Below are 22,398 nucleotides of genomic sequence, written 5' to 3'. Positions count from 1 at the left end.
AATTTTACCACAAAAAAAATCTTAATGTTAGTATGTTTGGTAATATTGGTTGACAAAACAATAGACTGGGAACATTTCGCTAGCAAGTGGCCACCAAACGATGCGTATACATAACAGCTTTGAGATTAAAAAAAAAAGTATGTCCCTATGAAACTAAAATCATAAACAAAACGTAAAAATAAAACTATGTCAAAAGACTTTAGTTGCCCCGGCGTGATTAAGAATAGTAATTATCACAACTGCCCTAACCAAAGTGAATGAATATGCCGCCAAATTCATCAAATTGAACTAAGTACGACATTAGATAGATTTATGTGGTCTTAAGAAGAAAAGTCAATTTTATATCAGTGACGTAAGAGAGGGAGCGAGTGGTGGGGGAGAGGAATTATGACTGAAGAAACGAAGCGTCAGTGAGAGTGTGACACGTGGTGGTCTCTTATGTAAATAAGAAAATTGAAAACTGAATAGAGAGATAAAATTGGTTCTCGTCTGAGAAGTGAGAACCTAAACAAAAAAATCATAAGATAGTACTCTTGTAATACTTGTCACTTTATAACTGGTTATAAATTTTTTCTTACATGAGAAAGATATGTGACTGAATCTCACCATGTGTATGCTGACGATAATGCTTAAAGTTCTGAATTTGATGCTGAAAGCAACGCTGGAAATGATTCTGACAGAAAAGGAGTTGAGTACGTACGTAATCTAGGAGTAATAGCATAAGGATTTACGAAATGTTATCATATGTGTAATGTGTTTTGTAGTATTTGAAACCTTTTTGGATTATGGATGTCAATATGTAAATTTTGTTTGCTCAACACTTGCTAAAAAAGATGGTTAAGATACTACAGATGAGAAAAAGACAGTATTATATCATGTAGTAGCATACACATTTTTTTACACAGTTTAATTTTAGGAAAACAGTCATAAGTAAAAGAAAAAAAGAAAAAAGGGTTGAGTCAAAAAAGCATTTCAAAATGATTTTAACCCTACCGTTAAATCTGGGACTATCATAAAAGTTGGAGGGTCCCGGTCAGGACATACTTAATCTATGCACGCATTGTTTTCCGTGTCAATCTTTGTTTAACGTTTTCTCCATTATATTCTCCACTTTATTTTCCCTATCGTATTATGCTTGTAAAATCGTTATTTTCATTGCAAATTAATAACATAGAATGCAACAACATCAACACTAAACCAGACGCCAAATTTTTCACATTAGACTATACTAGTACGGTAGTATTATACACTAACTGATCAAAATCTACAGTTAAGAAAACAAGCTTGCTTAATATTAATATAATTAAAAATTATCTAGCTAGCTGGTTTTAGATTGATTATTGTATCCTACAAACTTTTATTCAACATTCAGCCGAAAATATGTGTATAAGAAAGGGTAAACTAAACGTAAGTATGATTTAATCCATGCAACAAAAAAAATATTATTATTTATTCTGTATAGATACTTATACAAGGTTTGCATAGATTTAGTAATGTTTATAGAGGATCATGCACCCACACAAAACAGACTGACACACAGATTCGTACAAGAAGACTGTAAAAGAAAAAGAAGTTCCTAAAAATATGAGAAAAAAATAGTATTTTGGGAAATTTAAAACATAACATCCAGAGAGACACGGATTTGTATGATCAAGTTCCTGTTCCTTAGTCAGCAACGCCCATTTTTACTTTATGAATTATCCTTAGCTTTTTATATATTATAATTTTTTATTAATAATCAAGAAATGATAGATCGTTAGTAATGTTCACTACTCGATTTTGGTCAGGCAAACCTATAACGAATTGAATTTCAACGAAAACTGAGTACTAGTAGAACTAGCTGAAAAATATTATACATTCAATGAGATCTAGTTAAAATTAAGAATATATAAGTTGGACTGTTACACAAACCGACAAACGACACAAATTCATCGAGGTATAGCAATTTGAGAATCAGATAACCATGAAACCACACAATACAAAACAAATTATATGACACACCTGAATATCTATATGTAAATAAGTATCGATCTTAAGTTGTTGAATCCACACACTCTAATCAAGATACCTTTTCGGTTGTCTCATTACGTCTCCATGATCATATATAGTCCCGCACACGTACTCTGCATGCATTTGATCCTGACCGTTCCTAGTCATTTAAATCAGCCTCCACGTCATAACATACATTAATGATCCCACAAAACACAAAATCTCACAAGAGCTGATGATGATCGTTAGAAGAAGGTCCCGAGAAATCCGAATTGTTCCAAAAGTACTGATTTGTTTGGTTTCCCGGTGACGTTAAACCGGAGACCGGTCTAGACAAGTTAACCAGATTGGGTTGTTCTTCCATCTTCACCGGAGCGGTCTGGTAAGCTCTAGAATCAACCATGGAAGTAGAGGAAAAAGAAACTCCGACGTTGTTTCCTATATTGCCTTCGTTAGGGAAAGCGTATAGCCCCGTCGTTGGATCGAAGAGAGCGAATGGACTCAGCGATCCAGCGGAGGCCATTAGGTTGTTTTCATTGTTGTTGTTGTTGCTGTCATGAATGTTTCCGGTTATCGGAGCTGAAGTGTTTCGTCCATTTCCGACATGAAGAAACCCTAGATCGTTCATCAAACTTGAACCGATCTGGTGAGGAGCTTGGTTGTTGCCATTAGTGGCGGCTAAGTTCAAACCAATACCTCCGAGTTGAGTGAGATTGTGAAGTGTTGGTAAAAAGGGGAACTGATGATTTGTCCTTAGCTGTCCTGAGCTAGAACTTGGAGTGTTGACCGTTTGAGAAGACTGTTTGGACGAAGAAGAAGAAGATTTTGAATTACCATTTTTGCCCTTTTTGCTATTCCTCCGGCAGCCTCCACCGACGGGGACGTTCCTCAGGGCGCCGCCACGTGTCCAGTAGCGGCGGCAACCCTTGCAGAAGTGGCGAGGCTGAGTGAGGTTGTAGTTGTTGTAGTAACAGAACTTAGTGTTGATGGAGTCACACCGAGGACACTTTAGGGCTCCCTCAGGCGGAGGAGCTTTGGCCTGCCTCGCTCTCTCCGCCATGGATCCACCCAGCCTCGCCGGATGACCACCGGAGACAGCAGCATGGTGGTGGTTAGGGTTAGGGTTTTGTGGGTTAGGTGGAATTAGTTGGTGAGAGAATAGCCCGTCGCCATTAACTATACTTCCATTTTCATGAAGTTGATGATGAATCTGATGATTCGAGTTCGTCGGCTGAAAAAAAAAAACAACCAAAGTAATCAAAATAAATGAAAGAACCAAGAAACTCCAAATTCAATACTAGTGTAATTTTTTTATTTCTAAAGCAAGAAATACCATATATATAGATGTTGGAAATCTAAAGAAAGCTGGTTATAGAAAAGAAGAGGAGAATAGGAATATCTTTTGGAAATGATTCAAAATTATTACTAAACGAATCAAAACATCAATGACGAATTTAAGAGAAAAATTGCAAAAAGAGAGAAAGAGAGAGAGACAGAGAGAACATTTTGTAATGAAAGATCAAAGGAGTGAAACCTGTGACCAATTGGATGAGAAAAACATTGTTCTTCTATACCCTTTATTATCTCTTTCTTCTTCCTTCTTTAATAAAGTTTGATGGATCTTTAGGGGAAAGAACTACAAGGAAAAACTTGGTGGGGGAATCAAAAAAAAAGGGCAAAACGAAAGAGAGGAAGCAAGACCAAAGAGAAACGCGAGAGAGCAGAAAATCAAAAAGGAAAGTGAGAAGAGAGAAGCAGAACAAAGACAAATTAAAGGAAATAAAATGCTTTTTTAACGAGAAAAAAGAAAAGGAGTTTTGGTTCTTTTTATGATTTCTATATATTTGTATAATTCCCACTCTCATCTCCTCATGTGTATACGCGTCTATAATTCATCTTTGTGTAATTTTTAGTTGTGATTCCCTTTTTTTAGGGTTTGAGTGGGGACATTTCTTCGCCTATAAGGTTCCTCTCCCAGACGTCTATGGAATATATAGGGGAAGATATGTTTTGAAACTATACCATAATACTATGAAAAGATTGTAACACTATTCAAGTTTTCAACTAGTTTAATTATTTAATTTGTGAGGCCAAATTATAGTGTTACTTGGAAAACGATATTGTATTAAAAACATGTACCGTAAAAAAATAAAGTTAATTTGTGTAAAAGTTTCTATAAAAGAAATACTTAAAACGAAACGGATGTAGTACTGTAAATTAAATGAAGTTCCAAGTTTAACTTAAAAACAATTACGGAGTACTATTACCCCACTACTTGAAAAGTAAAGTTAATTTTTGTTGTGTGTTTAATATAACTATATCTATTACTAAACCGTAAAGGTTGTATAGAAGTCTGTTTATATACATCTATAAAAAAGCATGGTTTTGCTTTCATCAAATAGTTACACTTCGGAGACAAATAATATATATCTGTTCTTTAACCGAGTGTCTCTGTTCTTTATCTCACGTTCTCTTCTTTATATCAAAATTCAGTTTTTATAGTAAAAGTATGGATTTCTTTTGAATTTTCTTATACTATTCTCTTTGTTTCTTGTGACTAATTGATATCTTCTTTTTTTCCGGAAAAATAAGATGTTCATACAAAGGATAGTAAATGTAGATTTCAAAATGAATATCATCTATGAAGGCTCAAAAAGAATATTAAAGTTAGATCTATTAGACAAAACGGAGATTATCAAGTGATATGGTATTTTTGGAACTAAAATTTGTTAGGTTATTTTCAGAAAGAAATTAGCTGGAAGCTATCACTTCACTTTTATTATCTTTTAAATGGATTTTAAGTGTATGGGTATAATCAATCAGTAATAATATATATGACATCTTTTTATAATTTGGATGCCAAGCCCCATATGCCATATCTAAAGCAGATCATCGTCATTCTCTATTACACTTTTGGTGGGATCTTGTCTATTACATAATGGTGAGTAATTTTTTTGCATAATATATATATATATATATATAATTGCATCAGTATCTTAATATTTGTATTTACAAATTTGGTATTTTACGACTACATATGAATAAAGTTGGAAATTTGGAATCTACCTTTGAACAAACGATCTTCACCCAAGAGAAATAGGTGACCGGTGAGCACGAGGCAAGCTATTTTAAGAAGATGTGAAAAACTTCTTGTGATGTATTTTACGTCCTATCACAAGTTCTCAACTTGACTAAGTTGCAGTTTTTTTTTTGCTCTTGTTTTCTAGTTTGTTTACTTAAATAATTATTAGTTAATATTAGGACTAGCCATTCATTACACAAAAAAAAATGAAATGAACGATGAATATTCATAAACGTTTAAGGATTTTTCTGATAAAAAATCTGTTTTATCAAGACTAAATTACTTGAAGAAAATAAAGCATCACCACAGTAATGAAACATGGTTTTCAAAGTGAAAAAGAGTCGCTCGTTTGCGACTACAACTTTTTATATATTGGGCCAAAATATTATGTAACAAAACGTACTACTTGTTAAAAGAGCTTTACATTTTGCAGTTTGTCTCTACATTTTCTCTACTCTTTTCCTTTTTCTCCTTTTGATCTTTCTCTTATCTCTTCATTGATCACTCGTTTCGTTTTTTTTTTTTTTGGTTGTGTTTGGTTTTTGACGTCATCACTCGTTTCGTTTAGCAATTGCGAAACCTCTTTTTCAGAAAAGGACCGCCAAAGATAGCCTACTTGCAACATTATTATAACACTACGTAATGCTTCGAGTGGGGCAAGACTCGCCACCGCGAATAATCTTAAATTTGTCTACTTAATAAACAGAAAAAGGGAAAATAATAAAAGGACGTTCATGCATGAATCAATCACGAAGACCTTTCCATATACCAAAACCATCATGTATACTCTTATCGTTCTTCGTCTGCTTTCACCCTTTATAATGGATAAATGCTCATTTGAGATTAAGTTACTTTCCGGCTTTTCCTCGGAAATTGTGTTTCACGTAAACTTAGTTTTGTGATAACACTGATATGGTATATGGAAGAACAAAAGGTTCCAAAAAAAAAAAAAAAAACAGAGAACATTATAATATGCCAATTCTAGGTACATATAAATATATCTCGATCCATTTCAATATAATAAATATCGTTTTTAGAAGAATTTTTGATTTTCCAATTAGATGTCCTCTTAACAAATGTTCAAAAAAAAAAATGTCCTCTTAAATTAAACTTCAATGTCGTTTCTTTTTATCATAAATGTTTAGTTCACGCCCATAATCAAAAGTAAGCTGACAAAGTATGAAAAAAAAAAAAAATCACGAATCACTCGTTTGTTTTTGTAGTGGTGGCATATAGAGTTGACATGTATTAATGTTAAAATGTGATAGAGTACTGCCTTGGAATTTGGAAAACAATAGTATATATATAATTTTGTTTGTTGGGATAGGCGAAATTCATCTATCTTCATGAATATCGAGAAATGATTGCTTATAATTTAACATAAATCTATAACGAAAGGGTTAATTTTGAACGCTTCTCTCACTTTTATGGAGCCTTTTAATAAGTCACGTATGCCGCTCACGCCAAAAGCCTATTGCAAAGTACCAAAATCCATAGAAAAGATTCTTTTCTCTTTGTTAAACATGCAAAATATAAACTCTTTTCACAAAAGTCGTTATACTATATTATAGTGGTAAGTATTTTTGGAAACAAGCGTGGTGGCAATAATGCCACCAAGGCTACGGGCATAACTCGTTACGTGCGGCCTTGGGTTCGATTTTCTTCGTGATGGATTTCCGAAAAATGCTCTACTCCAAAACTAAACTACAAAAAATATTGAATCACTGAGTTTACAGCCTTTTTAGGGCTGTAATATGTGTTCACGTTGATTATTTATTCAATTAATAAAATTGATGGTAGTAGAAATAAAACGTGGAATAAATGATAAGGACAGGATCACAAAAGTAAAGAACATTAGTGGTGTGGGAATCTGATTCCTTGTCAATTAATTGCACCGTCCCCCCCCCCCCCCCTCAGCTTTTCCCCTCTTAAGCTTTTTATATCTGTGCAAAAAGCTTACTCCTTACTCTCTTTGTACCTGTAAATTACACACACACACAAATACGTCACACGTGAACAGGCCATACATAAATATAAACACACATTCCAGTTTGAAAAACAAATCGAACTAGAGCTTAAGTGTTCCAAGATTATAGAGAAGGTAGTAAATTCTTAAAAGAAATTAGTTATATTTTGTTTTACTTCTCTTCGACATGACATTCATATATCTCTTTTTGTTGTATTTGTACGATCCAAACTTTTATCAAACAAGGTCGGTTTCTTTGTTTCCAACACGTGACGACTGACGACGTTAACAAAAAAAAACGGGACACATAAGTAATAGAGACTTCTGAAGTACTGATAAAATCTTTAATTAAGTCGTGTGGCCATTTTGAGATTTGCCAGAGTTTATGGATATAGTAAAGATTCAAGAACTTCTGTCTTCTTCATATCCATATGTTCAATTATTCGGAGTTCTGAAATTTTCTCACAACATGGCCTGACTCGGTCTAATTTTGTATTTAGTCATTTACTCGGTGTTTCGAACAATCGGATTTGACCAAATATATTCGTATAGTCTTTGGTCCATCTCGAATGTCGAAAAAGAATCATGGCACAACATGTATCTCTGAATAGAAGAATCATGTTGTAAAAACGCTTCAAGTGTTGGGCTTGATACTCGGATAGTTGGTAAAGTTGTACAAAAAAACCCATTGATACTCGGCTTTTATATATTTACAATTTGCTGAAATTATCATGTTAATACCAGTTACCTTCATTGACCATAACGAATATTTATTCTTCTAAAGCAAATGGCGAAAACAAGATGAATACGGATATAGTGCCAAGCATTACTTTTGTCTACAATTTTTGTATATTAGTCTTTCATCTGATTTTTGTGTTCAATCTAATTTCACCACTCCTAGGAAACTCACTTGGAGTTTTTAAAAATTCTATTCTATATATAAGAACTTAATTAATCCAAAAGGCCAGTCTTCTCCTCAGCATCAACTTGTGAATGAACAGAGGCAGTACAAGGCCCGCTTGTGGAGAAGCTAAGCGTTCTGCTCAGCTCGTTCTGCCAAAAATGGTTCCTCAAGGCTTTAAGCTTCGGGTTAACCGTTGAGAAGCTCGGATCCGACAGCAGCTCTTGCATCGCTGTCTTTCCTTCTAAGAGACTCACCACTTGAGACATTGTAGGCCTTAGCGTCGGTGACGCGTTGGTGCACATTAGTGCCACGTTCAGCATCAGCATGGCTTCTTCTTCTGAGTAATCCGAGTCTAGCGTTGGATCAACCAGCTCTAGTAAGCATCCTCTCTCTTGCAAAACGTAAGCCTACATGTATTTGATGCAACAAAATTAAGTTACATACTTTGGTTTTGTTTCTATCATTGAGTTTACACTTAAGTAGAACTGAAAGAGAAGAGATTTTTTACCCAATCAAGAAGGTAAACGAATTCCTCGCTTGGCCTAAAGTTTGTGTTACTCTTTCCGCTTACGATTTCGAGTGCAACGACACCGAAGCTATAAACATCCGCTTTTTCAGTCAAATAACCACGCATAGCGTATTCAGGAGCCATATAACCTCTGCAATGCAAAATGAAAATATCAAGAAAAAATGTATCCTCTTAACAAGTCTCTGCTTGAGCTAATGTGTCAAAAGAGCCTCCTTACACAGTTCCTGCGATACGGGTGCTGATGTGTGTGTTTCCATCATCATTCAGCTTTGCCAGACCAAAGTCAGAGATTTTGGCGTTGAGATCCTTATCGAGTAACACGTTGCTCGCCTTTATATCTCTATGTACAATCTTAATCCTAGATTCTTCATGGAGAAATGTCAGTCCTTTAGCTATGTCCAAGAAAATCTTCTTCCTTGTTGACCAGTCTAGTTTCAGTCTAGCACTCACTTCCTGTCCTGAGAAAGAAAAGATTTTGAGCAGTCATTTCACCAGATACATACATACTTTGGCACTTGCAAACTCGGAAAAGTTAAAAAAGCATACCAAAAAGCGCACGAGATAGACAATTGTTCTCCAAATACTCATACACCAATATCAATTGGTTTCCTTCAACACAACATCCATACAACTTCACAAGATTTGGATGTTGTAGAGCTGAGATCATTCCTATTTCATTTACAAACTCGCGATTTCCCTGCCTTGATTTTGCGGACAGCTGTTTAACTGCAATCAATTTTCCCTCTGACAATACACCCTGTACCAAGCAAAGGCACCACCTTTACCTTTTAATATCTCTTTCACATTGTATACATTTTCTAATAAAGCTTTTCATATAGAGCTAATGGAGTTGAGGAATACAAGTGAAATTACCTTGTAAACAGAGCCAAATCCACCTTCACCAATCTTCATGGTTGCATCGAAATTATCAGTGGCTGCTTTTATCTGTCGTAGAGTGAAAGTTCCAGTTTGAAGATCTAAACCCCTTAGCTCTGTTCATATCATTGACAAAACAAAATTAAAAACGACCTTATACATAAAAGTAGGAACTTTTCAGCTCTGTGGATACATACATACATTCATAAGAAAAATTAAAGTTTCAATTTATACCTTTGTCAATAGCATTTTTGTCACGCCTTTTTTTCCAGAATATGCCCACTATGATCAACAAAACAAGTGCTGCTGCAACAGGTATCCCTGCTTTTAGCATGATCTCTTTTTTGTCATGATATACCGGAGGTTTGAAATCTGCCACAATCATCAATCCGTCAAATGAGATTTCATGATCCATTTTTTTAAAAAAGTGCAAATAATAAAAACTTACTAGGTTCCACTGATATAGCTGATATCATAGGACCATAAACTCCTCTAATTGGAATCCCTGTTGTTCCTTTTCCAGCCCATCGCAAGCCAATCTTCAGAGTGTGGTCCGTTACATTCACCGGAAACGATTTTATGATTGGCTTACCCGAACCGCCAGCTGCTTCTTGAATATTGAAGTTTTTAATCACTAAGTTATCCTGTGAGAAGATAAATAAGTAAGTAAAGAATGCAATCTGTTATTTGCAGTGTGACTAAAAGGCTATAGACATACCTGAACATAAATATCGAAGAAGCGTTTTCCGAGACTGCAAAATGTATTGCCATCGGTAAAGGTGATCTCAGCAAAGTGGAGTTTGACAGTGTAGTTCCCATTTCCGAGACAAAGTCCGTAGTAAGTCAACGATAAAGGAGAGACTCGAGCTGTCCTGTAAAGCTCAGAGATGGGAGACGAAGCATTAACTGATAATCTAGATGTGTTGTGCGCAATGTAATCATCAGCATCATCATCATTGTCCATAAAGTTCCCGGTGCTGCTATAAGCCCAGTGATTGTCAGGGGCAGGGAAGAACATAGAAGGGCCTCTGGGATCTGCGTCAGCCTCAAATGTTATTCCTTTATTCACTTTTACTTCACCTCCTCCGCAGTTTATGTACAATTTATATTTATCTACAAGAAAGTTTCAATTTTTAATTAAGAACAATGATCTGATCCGAATTATGATGAAAACAACACAAGCGTTACTGTTGCTTACGGTCTCTCTTAGGACGAAGACAAGGGAAGTGCTGAAGATAACAAGATGAATCCTTGTGTCTAAAACATCAAACTCAGAGGGAAAAAACAGAGACCACATTCGGTAAGATAACTAAACATAACTGAAAAGACGACTAATAAACCACTACAAAGTTATGAGCATCAATCAGTTTACTTAAAAGAGCCTTTTGTATACAGAGAGATAGTTTCTTACGATTTATTTCCCATAAAGAAGCTTTCCACCAAATTCCTATAAAATGAAGCAAATCATTGTTATTTCTGCTAAGGTATGAGCAAACTACAGTATTCTGAATATAAGAATAGATTGAATTAACTTACGAAGTCGAAGTAACTCGGTTACAACCACCACTGAGAATTGAGCTTGCATCAGTAAAGTTGTTGTAAGAAACATCTCTGCACACCAAGAAGAACAAATACAGTTTTTGAAATCTGTGTTAAGTTGGAACAATGGAAATTGAGCAGAGGCATGTATTCGTACACTTTTTTGTTTCCTTCAACAAAGGAGCTTGGAATAGCTCCTGTCAGCTTGTTTCCTGTCAAATAACTGAAAGATAATATTTTAGAAATCCTTTCATGATTAGGAAAAGAATATTCTAAACTAATTTCTCATTTGCCCTTCGTGACGCACTTACATGAAATCGGCTTTCTTCATATTTTCAAACGATGACGGAATCTCACCAGTTAGGAGATTAAAACTGAGGTCACTACACAGTAAACATGATAAACTTACAGAGCTCAATCTCACGGAAATATAAAATCATTCTAAAGCTCTACTTTGGTCAACGTATGAATGAAAACGTGACTTACAGTGTTTTGAGCTTCTTTAGATGCGCAATATACTTTGGAATTGGGCCATTTAAATTGCATTTTCTCAGTATCCTGCATTGGAAGTTGAATAAAAAACGTTTTCTAGCAAACTTATACTGCTACGACAACACAAAAGCTGTATGTTTTAAACTCACAGTGTCTTGATAGACTCCAAATTATTCAATGGAGGGAAGGAAGATAGTTTGCCTCCTAAATCGCTAATCCTCCTGTCAATCACAACCCACCAAAGAAAAACTGTGATGATGAATGTTCTTGTGACATTGTTTTCACGAGGAAAATAAATTCGAAAAGAAGTAGTTTGTCGATGGCTTACAGGTCGGTCAAGCTGGTCAAGGCAGAAATACTGGAAGGTATCGGACCATCCAAACCTGAACCATGCATCTGCCTGCAAAAACACCGTCTTTGGTTTTTATTTTTCTTTCTTGAGGATATGCAAGTACATACAGAGGAAAAAATACAATCTTACAGTTTCATTATTCTTGTCCAATTGCCGATAAAATCTGGTATTCGTCCACTGAAAGTATTATCACTTATCCTCCTACAATCCCCGCAAATACAATAAATAAATTATCCAACAAGGACTAAATTTGTTTATTTGTTGTTAGTCATATCAACTATGTATCAACACTTAAATCTCTTACATATCAGTCATGTTCTTGAGCAATCCAAGTTCTTCGGGCAATGGTCCAGTGAAGGCATTTGAAGGAAGATGACTGAGTCAAAAACAGAGAATATGATAAGATAATGAATAAGAAGCCAAATGGCTTTAGATGTCTTGAGAAAACATTCCTACCAATTGTGGATTTCGATATATAGATAGAGTATTCACGAAAAGCTTTGTAAGATGAAAAGAGAGAAGATAAGCTTACAGCCTCTCCAAATGAATCATCTTTCTAATCTCACGAGGGATTTGTCCTGAAAACTGATTTCCTTCGAGGCTCCTACATAATTCCAAATGATGAACACATTCAAATATACATTAATAGCTCGAGAATCAAAATGCAATATTTTTCAAACATAACCAGAAAAGTCTCAGCCTGTTTAAGTTAAGTTTAACAACAACATACAGGTTTCTGAGGGTCGTAATGCGGGTTAAGACTTTCGGAAATGGACCAGACAATCTGTTCCCCATGAAAGATCTGTGTATGTACATCAATATAGGAGATATATCCATCAACCCCATGAAAGACGACAGATTTTAATAAAGAAAAAAGATTATATTTTCAATTCATTACAGAAGTAAGATAGAAGATCTTACAAATCTTCTAAGCGCATAGAAGCCCATTCCTTTGGAATGGAACCAGTTAGATAGTTACGGCTAAGGTCTCTGCACCAAATTGTACGTGTTAAGAGCCATTTCTATGATTAAACTTGAAGAAAGTATGGAAATCTGAAACCTTTGATCACTTACAAAACTTTGAGGTGACGAAGCTTAGAGAACTCTGGAGGGACGGTGCCTGTTAAGTTCTGCGACTTCAGTGCTCTGCGATAATAAACCGGATATGACGTTAAACCGGATATGACGTTAAACCGGATATAGGATTACGATTTACCCACAAATATATGATCAGTAACCCCCCAAAAAAAAAAAATCGTTAGTAAGAGGGTATTTTTGGAAGGAACTGCAACTTTTGGGGCGGTATAGAAACATCTTAAAACTGTTGGGGGCTAATTTCTATATATTGAAGTGTAAGTTATAAAACAAAGAAAATCAACAAACAATTCAATGAACTAAAAAAATAAATGCGATGAGGTGTAATTGTGATGATATATAACGCATCAGTAATTTGTAATATTATGTTTTTAAATTGATATTTATAAAATTGATAAAGTACGTTTATGCTATTTTTTCTTTATGTAAATATGAAACAAACTAAATTAATTTTATTGGTTAATGAAAACATTTTCAAATCATGCAACTAATTAAGTAGTGGATGTTATATAAATCATATTCATATACACTTATACAGTATCTTTTATTATTTCCGAAAATTATTAAACAATTGAAAAAAACTTGAATTTGTTGAAACTTTAAGAAAAATTAATAACAAGAAATATCTTGTTTGGATTAGTTTCCATGTATCATCAATACTTTGGTCGTTATAGATTTATTAAGTCTCGCTCACATTTCTAGTCATTACTAGTATTAAATACAGCTGAAGCAAACGCGTTATTTTCTTTTGAATCGTTTCATTAGTTTGGAACTTTGGCGTCAACGGATGGGTCAACGATCAGCAGTCAATGTCCAGTCTGGCAAGTAAACTTGTCGTCACAAAGAGACAACCCTAACTAAAAGCTTTTTAATCTTAGTTTTGCAAGTGCTTTGTACTTCCACCAAACTCTTGATTAACTCTCTTAGTCATCCTAAAACCGATTATGCTTTAAATCATGTTTTCTAACTAAAATGTCAGTCTGATCAGTAATATAACGTAGTAGAACTAGAACATTTCAGACTTTAATTAGTAAGATATTAGAACTAGAACATTGGAGAAGTGCATATTAGCGAAAGAAGAAAACAAAAACAGTAGAATAAGCTTATACAGTATATAATGTAGAATTTTATTTTATTCTTTTTAAAATTTCCAACGTCACGTTATATAATACGATCCTATTGGTTTAGTATATATGTATACTAGTTCTGCAATGCCCGAAATAGTACAACTTCCCAAATTTACCCATAAAAAAAAACAGGGTATATAGTTAGCGGCTGTTATTAAAGCGCGTGCGTAGTGCAGTTAATGAAAAAGATAATTAAATCTACAAACCTACTCACGATTACGAAGGAAGTAATTCGTGACCATACTACCGAACGTGTTAGCTTAAGGACTTTTTAACAAAAATAAGTAAAATTGTGCAGATCGTGAAACTCCTAAATATTCCATGCCAAAGCAAATTCTAACGGTGAAATGTCAATACCCCTTGTTTATTTTACTGGATTCACTGATGATCAAAACCAAATGTACAGTTTATGGCTTGGCACCGACACCAATGTTAGATTAGAGATATTTTGTATATACCAAAAATAGGTGAAAAATAAAGAAGATAAGGGGAGGAAGAAGAAGAAGAAGAAGAAGAAGAAGAAGAAGAAGAAGAGACTACTTACATTCGGGTGACGTGGCAAGACGAGTTCGGAGGAAGTGAGGAGCAATCACAAGTGATATTACTCTCGAACTCTTTGGCTGTGTAAGTGGTGACAATCCAATTGCCTTCACCACTACATGGATCCTTTTGAAAGTTCCAATCTTTCTTCCCTATCTTCTTCCCTATCTCCTTTAGTGCTCTCACTTCCCAATTTCAGTTCAAAACAAACAATCATCATCATCATCACAGATTAGGAAAGTGCTTTAATTTCCAAATTTCTCAAATTACCCTGAAGGGGACAGAGATGCATATATACACATACACGTACGAGATACGATATAAAAGGAAGAATCTTTTGTTTAATTTCGTAGTTGGAAACGATTAAAATAAGATGGGTTCTAAAGAGTACTTCGTACCTTCGGCCTCATGGAGTTTATTGTTGTCAGAAAATCCAAGACGCCCATGGACAATCAGTGTGAAGATGATGATGATGAAATACTTGCCACGGAAAGAAATCATCTTTTCTTAAAACAAAAAAAATAATAATAATAATAAAATATTGTTCTATCACTTCTCCGCAAAAAGCTTGTAAAGAAGATATAGAGGGAAAGACATATAGGAATTAGGAAGTAGGTAATGGTAAAGAGCTTATATATGGACCACTTCAGTCGCCAATATTTGATTATAGATGCTGTACTTTGTGATGTCTTATTTTATATCAATTTATTAAGTACTAGATTAGAAGTAGTAGTACACAATTTTATGAAAATTATAGTATAGATAAAAATTGATTATCTCAAACATTTTGTTTTCTAAAATCGATTCGGTTGACGAAGAAAATAAAGCTAAACTTATACACAAACCAACAAAAAACCGTATATAAATTTTCAAAAGTATTTGTAGAAATCTCGGATATATGTTGAAAATGGAGAATTTATTGCAAAATACACATTGTTTCTTACTCATGTCGCTTGTTTCATCGTATTTACTATTTTGTTATTCAATTATCAAAGTTGTTGAAATAATTTTTCAAAGTTTCATGATTATAGATATTATTATTGGTCTGTTTCTATTGGTTCAAAGGCATGTGTTAATAAGTTGTGGATGTTGTTTAGCCATTCCTTTTTGTTTCCCTTGGGTAATGAGTAAGTAAATGCTAAACTATTCCTAGCCCATAGGCCCCTAGTTTTCTTTCATATTTCATTTGTCATATTTAAAATAAATAAATAAATAAAGCAAGAGCAGAACATAAACAAAAATAAAGCAATAATGGGAGCATACAAAAAAAAAAAAAGCAGGTTAATCTATTTACATTTCTTTTTACACTTAGTGGACGAAGATTCGGCTTTCTACCAGTGACCATGAGATTAATCTATCTTTTGTTTAAGGTTTTGCTCGGTCGTTAGAAAAATGAATGTTTTCTCTTGTGTTAAAGATACAAAGCTTTACACAAATTAAATTTGATTTTATCAGTACATATTTATGTTTATTAGATTCAATGTAAATAACTAGCTGGCAAACAAGAAAAAAGGGGAATTCAAAGTTTATGTAAAGGTTATATTTCGCCCAGTCCCCGTTGATTACAAATATTTTTTTCACTGGATAACTGAGTCTCTTTTTTTTTCACTGGATAACTGAGTCTCATCAATCATTGTGAGGAAAGAAAAAAAAAACTATTGATTTTAGTTCAAAGAGCAAAAACGACAGGTCTTCTTGTATTTATTGGTTTAGCTTTTACTTTGACAGTCGGCGAATCACACACACTTGGAAGCAAAAGCATTCACAAACGTATAACACTAAAGTAAAGACAAAAAAAAAAAAAAAATTTAAGAACTTTATAGCCTTGTTTGTTAATTGTTAGTTATTTTCTGGAGTTGTGGAACCATCGAGTGATTAAGATTGATAGTAGAAAACCCCAAACTACGAATCTGAGGGATTGATAACAGCGAAATGATGAAAGATGATAGTTTAAAACAAATAACAGCGAAAAGATGATAGTTTAGAACAAAATAACAGTGAAAAGATGATAGTTTAGAACAAATGATGATTTCAGACGCAGAGTTTCGTCTTCGTTTTATTATCCCTCCAGAATGTCTACCTCTTAACCTTTTAATAGGCTGGTTAATTAATTAGTTTCCTAATCCTTGCAACGATAAAATATGTAGAACCAAAATTAGAGTCGTGGGTCTAGGAATGGCACTTTGTAAAACTTTTTATTTTCCACTTTTGCTTTAGAGAGAATATCCAAACCACACAAAAAAGAAAAAGAGTACCCATAGTATATATCTTGTATTATTTGTATGCATATATAGTACTTAGTGTCTTAATTACGACCATGTTTCCTGATCTAGTCTCTGTATTTTATTCACTTAACGTGGCTACCGATGCGTACAACAATGCCATCGATGTCTCGCACGTATCCAACCTTCTGACCCCATTCCTTGTCCTCCGGCTCGCTCACTGCCACCGCACCGTTCTCCACAGCCCTCTACACAAAGCACCATCTCGCTCATATATTAACCCAATATCGAAGGGCTTAGCGTAATTAAGTATTAGTTGAAACAGAGTAGGAGAGAGTTATACCTTGAAAGCGGCATCAACATCGGGGTAACAGAAGCAGACTTCGATGGGTGCTCTCTCACGGGCTGAATGTGTAGACTGAACCTTCCCGGTCAGGTCGTCCGTCTCATGCTGGTGAATCGGTGTAAACGCTATCGTCGTTTGCCCGCTCTCTAGCTCCCCCCACCTGTATGCATCATTGGTCATTGAGCCGGCAGCAACAATATATAAATTGTGGTCCAAACAACAAATTATCATGATAGTTGAAATGTGCACATATATATAGAAACCATATTGGACAAATTAGATATATATGATCAGATCGATCAAAATATCTGCATTTATGTCTAAAAAGGATTTAACAAACCGAAATAAAAAGAAAAACCTGTGGGACTCGTCAAGACGACGGACGTTGTGACCAAAGGCTCTAGAGTAGAACTCTACGGATTTAGCGACGTCCTTCACGTACACAACCGTGTAAGCAAACGCCGGTCTCATAATATTCGACGCCATTCTTTTCAATCGTTCCGATTCAAATTCTGATTCGATCCGAAGCTTCATCAAACATCACACGTCTATTGCAATCACATAAGAAGATCTCTCTTTACGGTGAGCTCAACACGTGGGCGGCTGCATGCAGCTTCGTGTCTATGCTCACTGCTGCCACGTGAGCTTTTTGTGTTTTTTTAGTTGGGCCTATTATTATAAATGGGATATGGATCTGATTTGGGCCTATACCAGGTCCCGCAAACTTACGTTTTCACTGAGAGTTAAGTGTGCACCCGTTTGTTTGACGTAACACACAACACACACATTTTTTTTTTTGGTGAACTTTAATTTTTTTTTTTTTTTGAAACAAGGATAATTTAATTTTCTAATTTAAGATTAGTCAAGAGTGAGTTTAGCTATTATGGGACAAAATTTAAGATTGGGTTAATATTTTACTTGGCATTTCTATGGAAATTGAGTCTATAGTAATTCAGTAAATGATAACTCAACAAATACTCAAAACCTAAAAGGTAAATTTTTTTTTTGTAATAAGGGTTTTCTATTTAAAGCATGAGAAATCTAAGATTAAAACGTAGTTTTTTAAAAGGATAGTAAAACTAAGCTCAGTTGTTATTGAGGGTAGAGACAGTGGAGACCATAATTTTGTGCTTAATTCGTTACCGTAGTTGTTTTTCATTGTTAGTCGTGAATAACAGATGATTAAATTGTCGGATATCTAAAGCACACTTTTATTTTTAAAATACAAGAATCTACGACTCAACTTAAGAAAGCATGTATAAGCAGCGTATAAATGTATGAAGTTTTATGAAAAAATATTAATTACAATAATTATACCCATTATCCATATTTTTTAATTTTTTTGTGTGTTAAAAGCCATCTTCCATATTGTCCGTCCCAAAACACGATCGGATCAAACAAGCCGACGCCGTAACCATAACCGCCGCGAAGATCGAAGGCACGAACAAGTCGAAACGGGATCTCTTCACCATATGAGACGGAACACAGACATTCTCCCCCGGAAAATCCGTCGGAATCTTCACGAACCCATCTCCTCCGGCGCACGAAGACGAAACCGTCGAGACAAACGCCAGCTCCGGAGCGAAAGAAGCGACGGCGACAGTAAACATCAGGAGAACCGTCCACGTGGCAGCCTGAACGATGACAGGCCAACGCGCCGAGACTCTCCGGAGAAACGGCTCCATTAGCGACGGAAAACGGTGATACATTCCGATCAGGTGGAAAAAAAGGAATTAGGTTTTGTTATGAGAAAAAACGAAAAGACTGTGGGATCGATAAGCAAAAGCTAACAAGCTTTGTTTTGGGCTCCTGTTTGATGTGCGTGTGTTTGGAAATGGAAAGACTGCTTCTTGCACGTTCAAACTAACTGCTCTTCTTTCCTCAAAGACATTCAGTTTTTATTTACGAATTTGCCCTTCCCTTTGAACTCTTCTCTTCCTTTTGCCCTTCCTTTCCGGGTCTTCTCCTTCCCATTTGAGACTCCCACGTTTTCTGTCTAAAACAATTTTTTTTTAAAACAAAAATTATTATCAAGCTGTGTTTTTTTTTTTATTTCTCTTGGATATAAAACAATTTTCAGACATATTGTTTTATAGTTTTGAATTTGGAATTATGCTCTTTCCTCCTGAACTCAGATCTGTTGTTCTGCATTAAGCCTATTTGTAATATAGAAGAATGAGGGGTTGGGATTGATTCAGGAGAAATTTAATATGATTTTGACAGTGATCTTATGCTTTTAGTGGGTTCACCTATATCTGATGTTAATGGCTTGCGTATAACCAGAGCGATTACGATAGGTGAAGTTACAATTAAATCTTCATTTCTTCCATTTCAATGTCTCGAATAAGATGCATTTTGCAAGATCTAATTGGACTCTGATCGTTTTTGGAATGTTAGAAAGCAATAGAAGTGAAAATTTTGGCAGGTTTTCATTCAAAACGAACAATTTTAATAAACCAACAAATGTAGTAAAAGGAGTTTCCAAAAATGATCGTGGAGAAGAAGCCCATTGGGCCTAAAAGGTAGCTCAAAACGCAGCGCATAAACATCATTCCTTTGTTTTTTTTTTTGTTTTTTGCGCTAGTATATAAACGATAAAGAAAACCCTAGCCCTCCTTCTCTTCTTCCTCTAATTGCTTTTCTCCGTCACTGAGCGCCCTGCCTCTCGAGCTGCCAAACTAAGGTACGACAAGTCGTGACTCTCGTAGCTTATTCGTTCATATAGAGAAGTGAGCGAGCTCGTTCGTATGCTATGTAGTTGATTGATCTTGGGTTTGGTTTATCTGTTGATTCGCAACAGAGAATTTAGGATCTCAGTGCTTGTGTGACGATTTTTATGTTGTTGTTAACATTCATTGATAACTTAGGAACGCTTGATTTTGTTGGTAACGAATTAGTCACTTTTGGTTTGTATTTTTTTCTGGATTTTTTTCGATTTCCTTTAATTCATTTCTCTGAAATCGATTTTTAAGATGCAAAATAATGTGTGTTGTATCATGAATGACTTACGGTTATATCGTTCCTGCTCTGAACCAATATCAGCTAAAACTCCAAGCTTTTTTTGTTTGCAAATTTTGTTGGAGTTAGTTATTTGACTTTTGTTAACTCAAGCTCTTGTTTTCTGTTTGACTTTGTTTATTTAGCAGAGGCTTGAGCTAAGGAGAAAATGGTGAGAATCAGTGTTCTAAACGATGCTCTGAAGAGCATGTACAATGCCGAGAAACGAGGCAAGAGGCAGGTCATGATCAGGCCGTCTTCAAAAGTGATTATCAAGTTTCTTATGGTCATGCAGAAGCACGGTATATTTTTCCCGACCATTTCAATATATAGTTAATTACCTCCCTCTATACGCTTGAGTTTCGTTTCTTAGGTTGTTTGGTTTGGTTATCACTCCAATGCAGGTTACATCGGTGAGTTTGAGTATGTCGATGACCATCGATCTGGGAAAATCGTCGTCGAATTAAACGGAAGGTTGAACAAGTGTGGCGTTATCAGCCCTCGTTTTGATGTTGGTGTCAAGGAGATTGAAGGTTGGACTGCCCGTTTGCTTCCTTCCAGACAGGTTCGGTCTTGTTATGTCTTTTTTCTAGCTACGTTGGCATGCAATTATTCTATAAAATGTCTTGAATAGCCATTTTTAACCATAAAGATGAGCTTGAGAAATAGAATCACTTTGAATTAGTTTTTAAGCTATCTAGTCTTGAGTTTTGAGAATCTTGAATGGTATTAATGGATTGAATATTTTCTGAAATTTTGCAGTTTGGGTACATCGTGCTGACTACTTCCGCGGGCATTATGGACCATGAAGAAGCCAGGAGAAAGAATGCCGGAGGCAAGGTTCTCGGCTTCTTCTACTGAAAATTTTATTGTGGGAAATGACGTTTATTCCGTTATTTTTTAACTTTTTCCCTCCATTTCTTCTGAAACTTCCTTTGTTTTTCTTTCGAATTTTGTGTTAACTTTGTCGGATAGTTCTTGAATTTACTCTTTTTGCTGTCGAGTTCTTAAAAGATTCGTTTGGATTTCAAGTACTCTCTCGTTATACTCATTACCATATCTAAGGTCTCTAATTTAGTCAGTCTCTTACCTTTCCTCTTTCTTTTCACGGATCACTAAGACAGGCTTATATCTAGTTCTAGTAGCACCAAATCATGAATGAGGTCTTCTTGAACACTACTTTATTTCATACACAGAGAATTTGTTAGGTTAGACGAAGAAACGTTTTTTTCTTTTCTGATGAGGACATTAAAGCAATGGCCTAATACAATGTTGTGGGTAAAGTAGAAATCGTAAATTTCAATTAAATAAGACTAAAAAGCTAACACATCATTGTTGTTCTCATGATCTCATCAATAAACAAACCGTGACAAAAAAAACAAACAAAAAAAAACTCTTCAAGAACAGCAAGAAGCAAGAAACAAGAACGGACTGCCAAAGGGTACATAGTTGCCCAATTTTCTAATTCTAAATTTGTCCCATAAAATCAATCACACCTTATTAGAAAAATGGTCTGCGGATCACTCTCCCGTCTCCGGCCTTATTTCCGTGGCCGCTCATCTTTTCTCCCGCGCCTGGAGCTCGTAAGTACCTTCATGTATATATATGTAGATATATGTTATTATGTATATATGTAAGGACAAGAGAGAGAGAGAGAGAGAGGGGAAGGTCTGATGAGCATCATCCATTGATGGCCTGAACGACCTCAAATGAGAAGCCAAATGAGAGAGACGTTTCCTTTTGGGTTTATAGACAAAAAAAGGTGGTAATTGGGGAGAGTATCTTCGAAAGTATATGCTTCGAACCATTAACTAAGCTGACCTGAGACCCATTATTACTACTTTTTTCACTTTTTTGCTGTACCCTTTTTAAAAAAATATTAATTATTGAGGTGAGCAACATTGAGTTGCTTACGATTTTGGAAAAAAAAAACATTTGGTTGGTCGTCACAAAAGTAGAAAGAAAGTGAAGTCCTCATTGCCTAGTTGTTTCTTCCCACTGGTCGATGTGTCGATTTGACGAGGTTACCAAAACTGGTTAACTTTTGTGATTTCATTACATCAACTTTACTTTGGGAATTTAGGTTATGTTGGGCGTTGGCAGGTTCTACGCCGAACACGCTGCATGTTCCCATTTAGGAAAACTCAAATTTTCTAAAACCAATCAACATGTTTTTGCTTTCCATCTCGAATTTATATTCTGCAAAAATGTTACTCCTTGCTGCTCTGATGGCAACGCCAAGTTACTTGTGGGTCCGCAATACAATTTTTTTATTTTATTTTTTTCCATTTTCGGGGGTAATGTGAAGCCGAATAAAATCTGCTAGTCTCAACAGGACAAGA

General features: G+C 35.2%; 5 protein-coding genes across 7 annotated transcripts; 1 reads left to right on the top strand and 4 right to left on the bottom strand.

The window, feature by feature from the left end:
* Positions 1–1,837: 1,837 nt before the first annotated feature.
* LOC18994106 (dof zinc finger protein DOF1.1) lies at positions 1,838–3,700 on the bottom strand. Of its 2 annotated transcripts, none has more exons than XM_024153255.1 (2): positions 3,524–3,700; positions 1,838–3,220 (listed from the first exon to the last, which is right to left on the bottom strand). In XM_024153255.1, the coding sequence occupies exons 1-2, from the start codon at positions 3,548–3,550 to the stop codon at positions 2,213–2,215; spliced, it is 1,035 nt and encodes a 344-aa protein (XP_024009023.1). In that variant the 5' UTR covers positions 3,551–3,700; the 3' UTR covers positions 1,838–2,212. The 2 variants fall into 2 exon arrangements, with proteins under 2 accessions (XP_024009023.1, XP_006417783.1); XM_006417720.2 differs by lacking the exon at positions 3,524–3,700 and adding an exon at positions 3,323–3,467.
* Positions 3,701–7,799: 4,099 nt separating this feature from the next.
* LOC18994105 (probable LRR receptor-like serine/threonine-protein kinase At1g07650) lies at positions 7,800–15,055 on the bottom strand. The gene is made up of 24 exons (XM_024152124.1): positions 14,890–15,055; positions 14,496–14,676; positions 12,804–12,875; positions 12,651–12,719; positions 12,460–12,531; positions 12,262–12,333; positions 12,034–12,105; positions 11,859–11,930; positions 11,706–11,777; positions 11,527–11,598; positions 11,372–11,443; positions 11,197–11,268; positions 11,043–11,108; positions 10,883–10,957; positions 10,758–10,793; positions 10,545–10,603; positions 10,065–10,459; positions 9,795–9,990; positions 9,581–9,718; positions 9,344–9,462; positions 9,017–9,227; positions 8,688–8,928; positions 8,450–8,600; positions 7,800–8,348 (listed from the first exon to the last, which is right to left on the bottom strand). Exons 1-24 carry the CDS (start codon positions 14,990–14,992, stop codon positions 7,989–7,991), a joined length of 3,048 nt encoding a protein of 1,015 aa, XP_024007892.1. The 5' UTR covers positions 14,993–15,055; the 3' UTR covers positions 7,800–7,988.
* Positions 15,056–16,674: 1,619 nt separating this feature from the next.
* LOC18994104 (uncharacterized protein Mb0911c) lies at positions 16,675–17,592 on the bottom strand. The gene is made up of 3 exons (XM_006417717.2): positions 17,418–17,592; positions 17,057–17,219; positions 16,675–16,961 (listed from the first exon to the last, which is right to left on the bottom strand). Exons 1-3 carry the CDS (start codon positions 17,543–17,545, stop codon positions 16,839–16,841), a joined length of 414 nt encoding a protein of 137 aa, XP_006417780.1. The 5' UTR covers positions 17,546–17,592; the 3' UTR covers positions 16,675–16,838.
* A 738-nt stretch (positions 17,593–18,330) lies between these two features.
* On the bottom strand, positions 18,331–19,099 carry LOC18994103. Its single transcript, XM_006417716.2, has one exon. It carries the CDS (start codon positions 18,766–18,768, stop codon positions 18,409–18,411), a length of 360 nt encoding a protein of 119 aa, XP_006417779.1. The 5' UTR covers positions 18,769–19,099; the 3' UTR covers positions 18,331–18,408.
* A 538-nt stretch (positions 19,100–19,637) lies between these two features.
* On the top strand, positions 19,638–21,107 carry LOC18994102 (40S ribosomal protein S15a-1). 2 transcript variants are annotated; one of them, XM_006417715.2, is made up of 4 exons: positions 19,638–19,742; positions 20,206–20,358; positions 20,461–20,621; positions 20,819–21,107. In XM_006417715.2, the coding sequence occupies exons 2-4, from the start codon at positions 20,226–20,228 to the stop codon at positions 20,915–20,917; spliced, it is 393 nt and encodes a 130-aa protein (XP_006417778.1). In that variant the 5' UTR covers positions 19,638–19,742; positions 20,206–20,225; the 3' UTR covers positions 20,918–21,107. The 2 variants fall into 2 exon arrangements, with proteins under 2 accessions (XP_006417778.1, XP_006417777.1); XM_006417714.2 differs by having other exon boundaries at positions 19,670–19,742; positions 20,203–20,358.
* The last annotated feature ends 1,291 nt before the right edge of the window (positions 21,108–22,398 follow it).

The sequence above is a fragment of the Eutrema salsugineum genome, unplaced genomic scaffold (genome assembly GCF_000478725.1).
Source record: "Eutrema salsugineum unplaced genomic scaffold, Eutsalg1_0 scaffold_5, whole genome shotgun sequence".
In the NCBI taxonomy this organism is placed as follows: Eukaryota; Viridiplantae; Streptophyta; class Magnoliopsida; order Brassicales; family Brassicaceae; genus Eutrema; species Eutrema salsugineum.
This window is presented reverse-complemented; position numbering and strand designations above follow the sequence as displayed.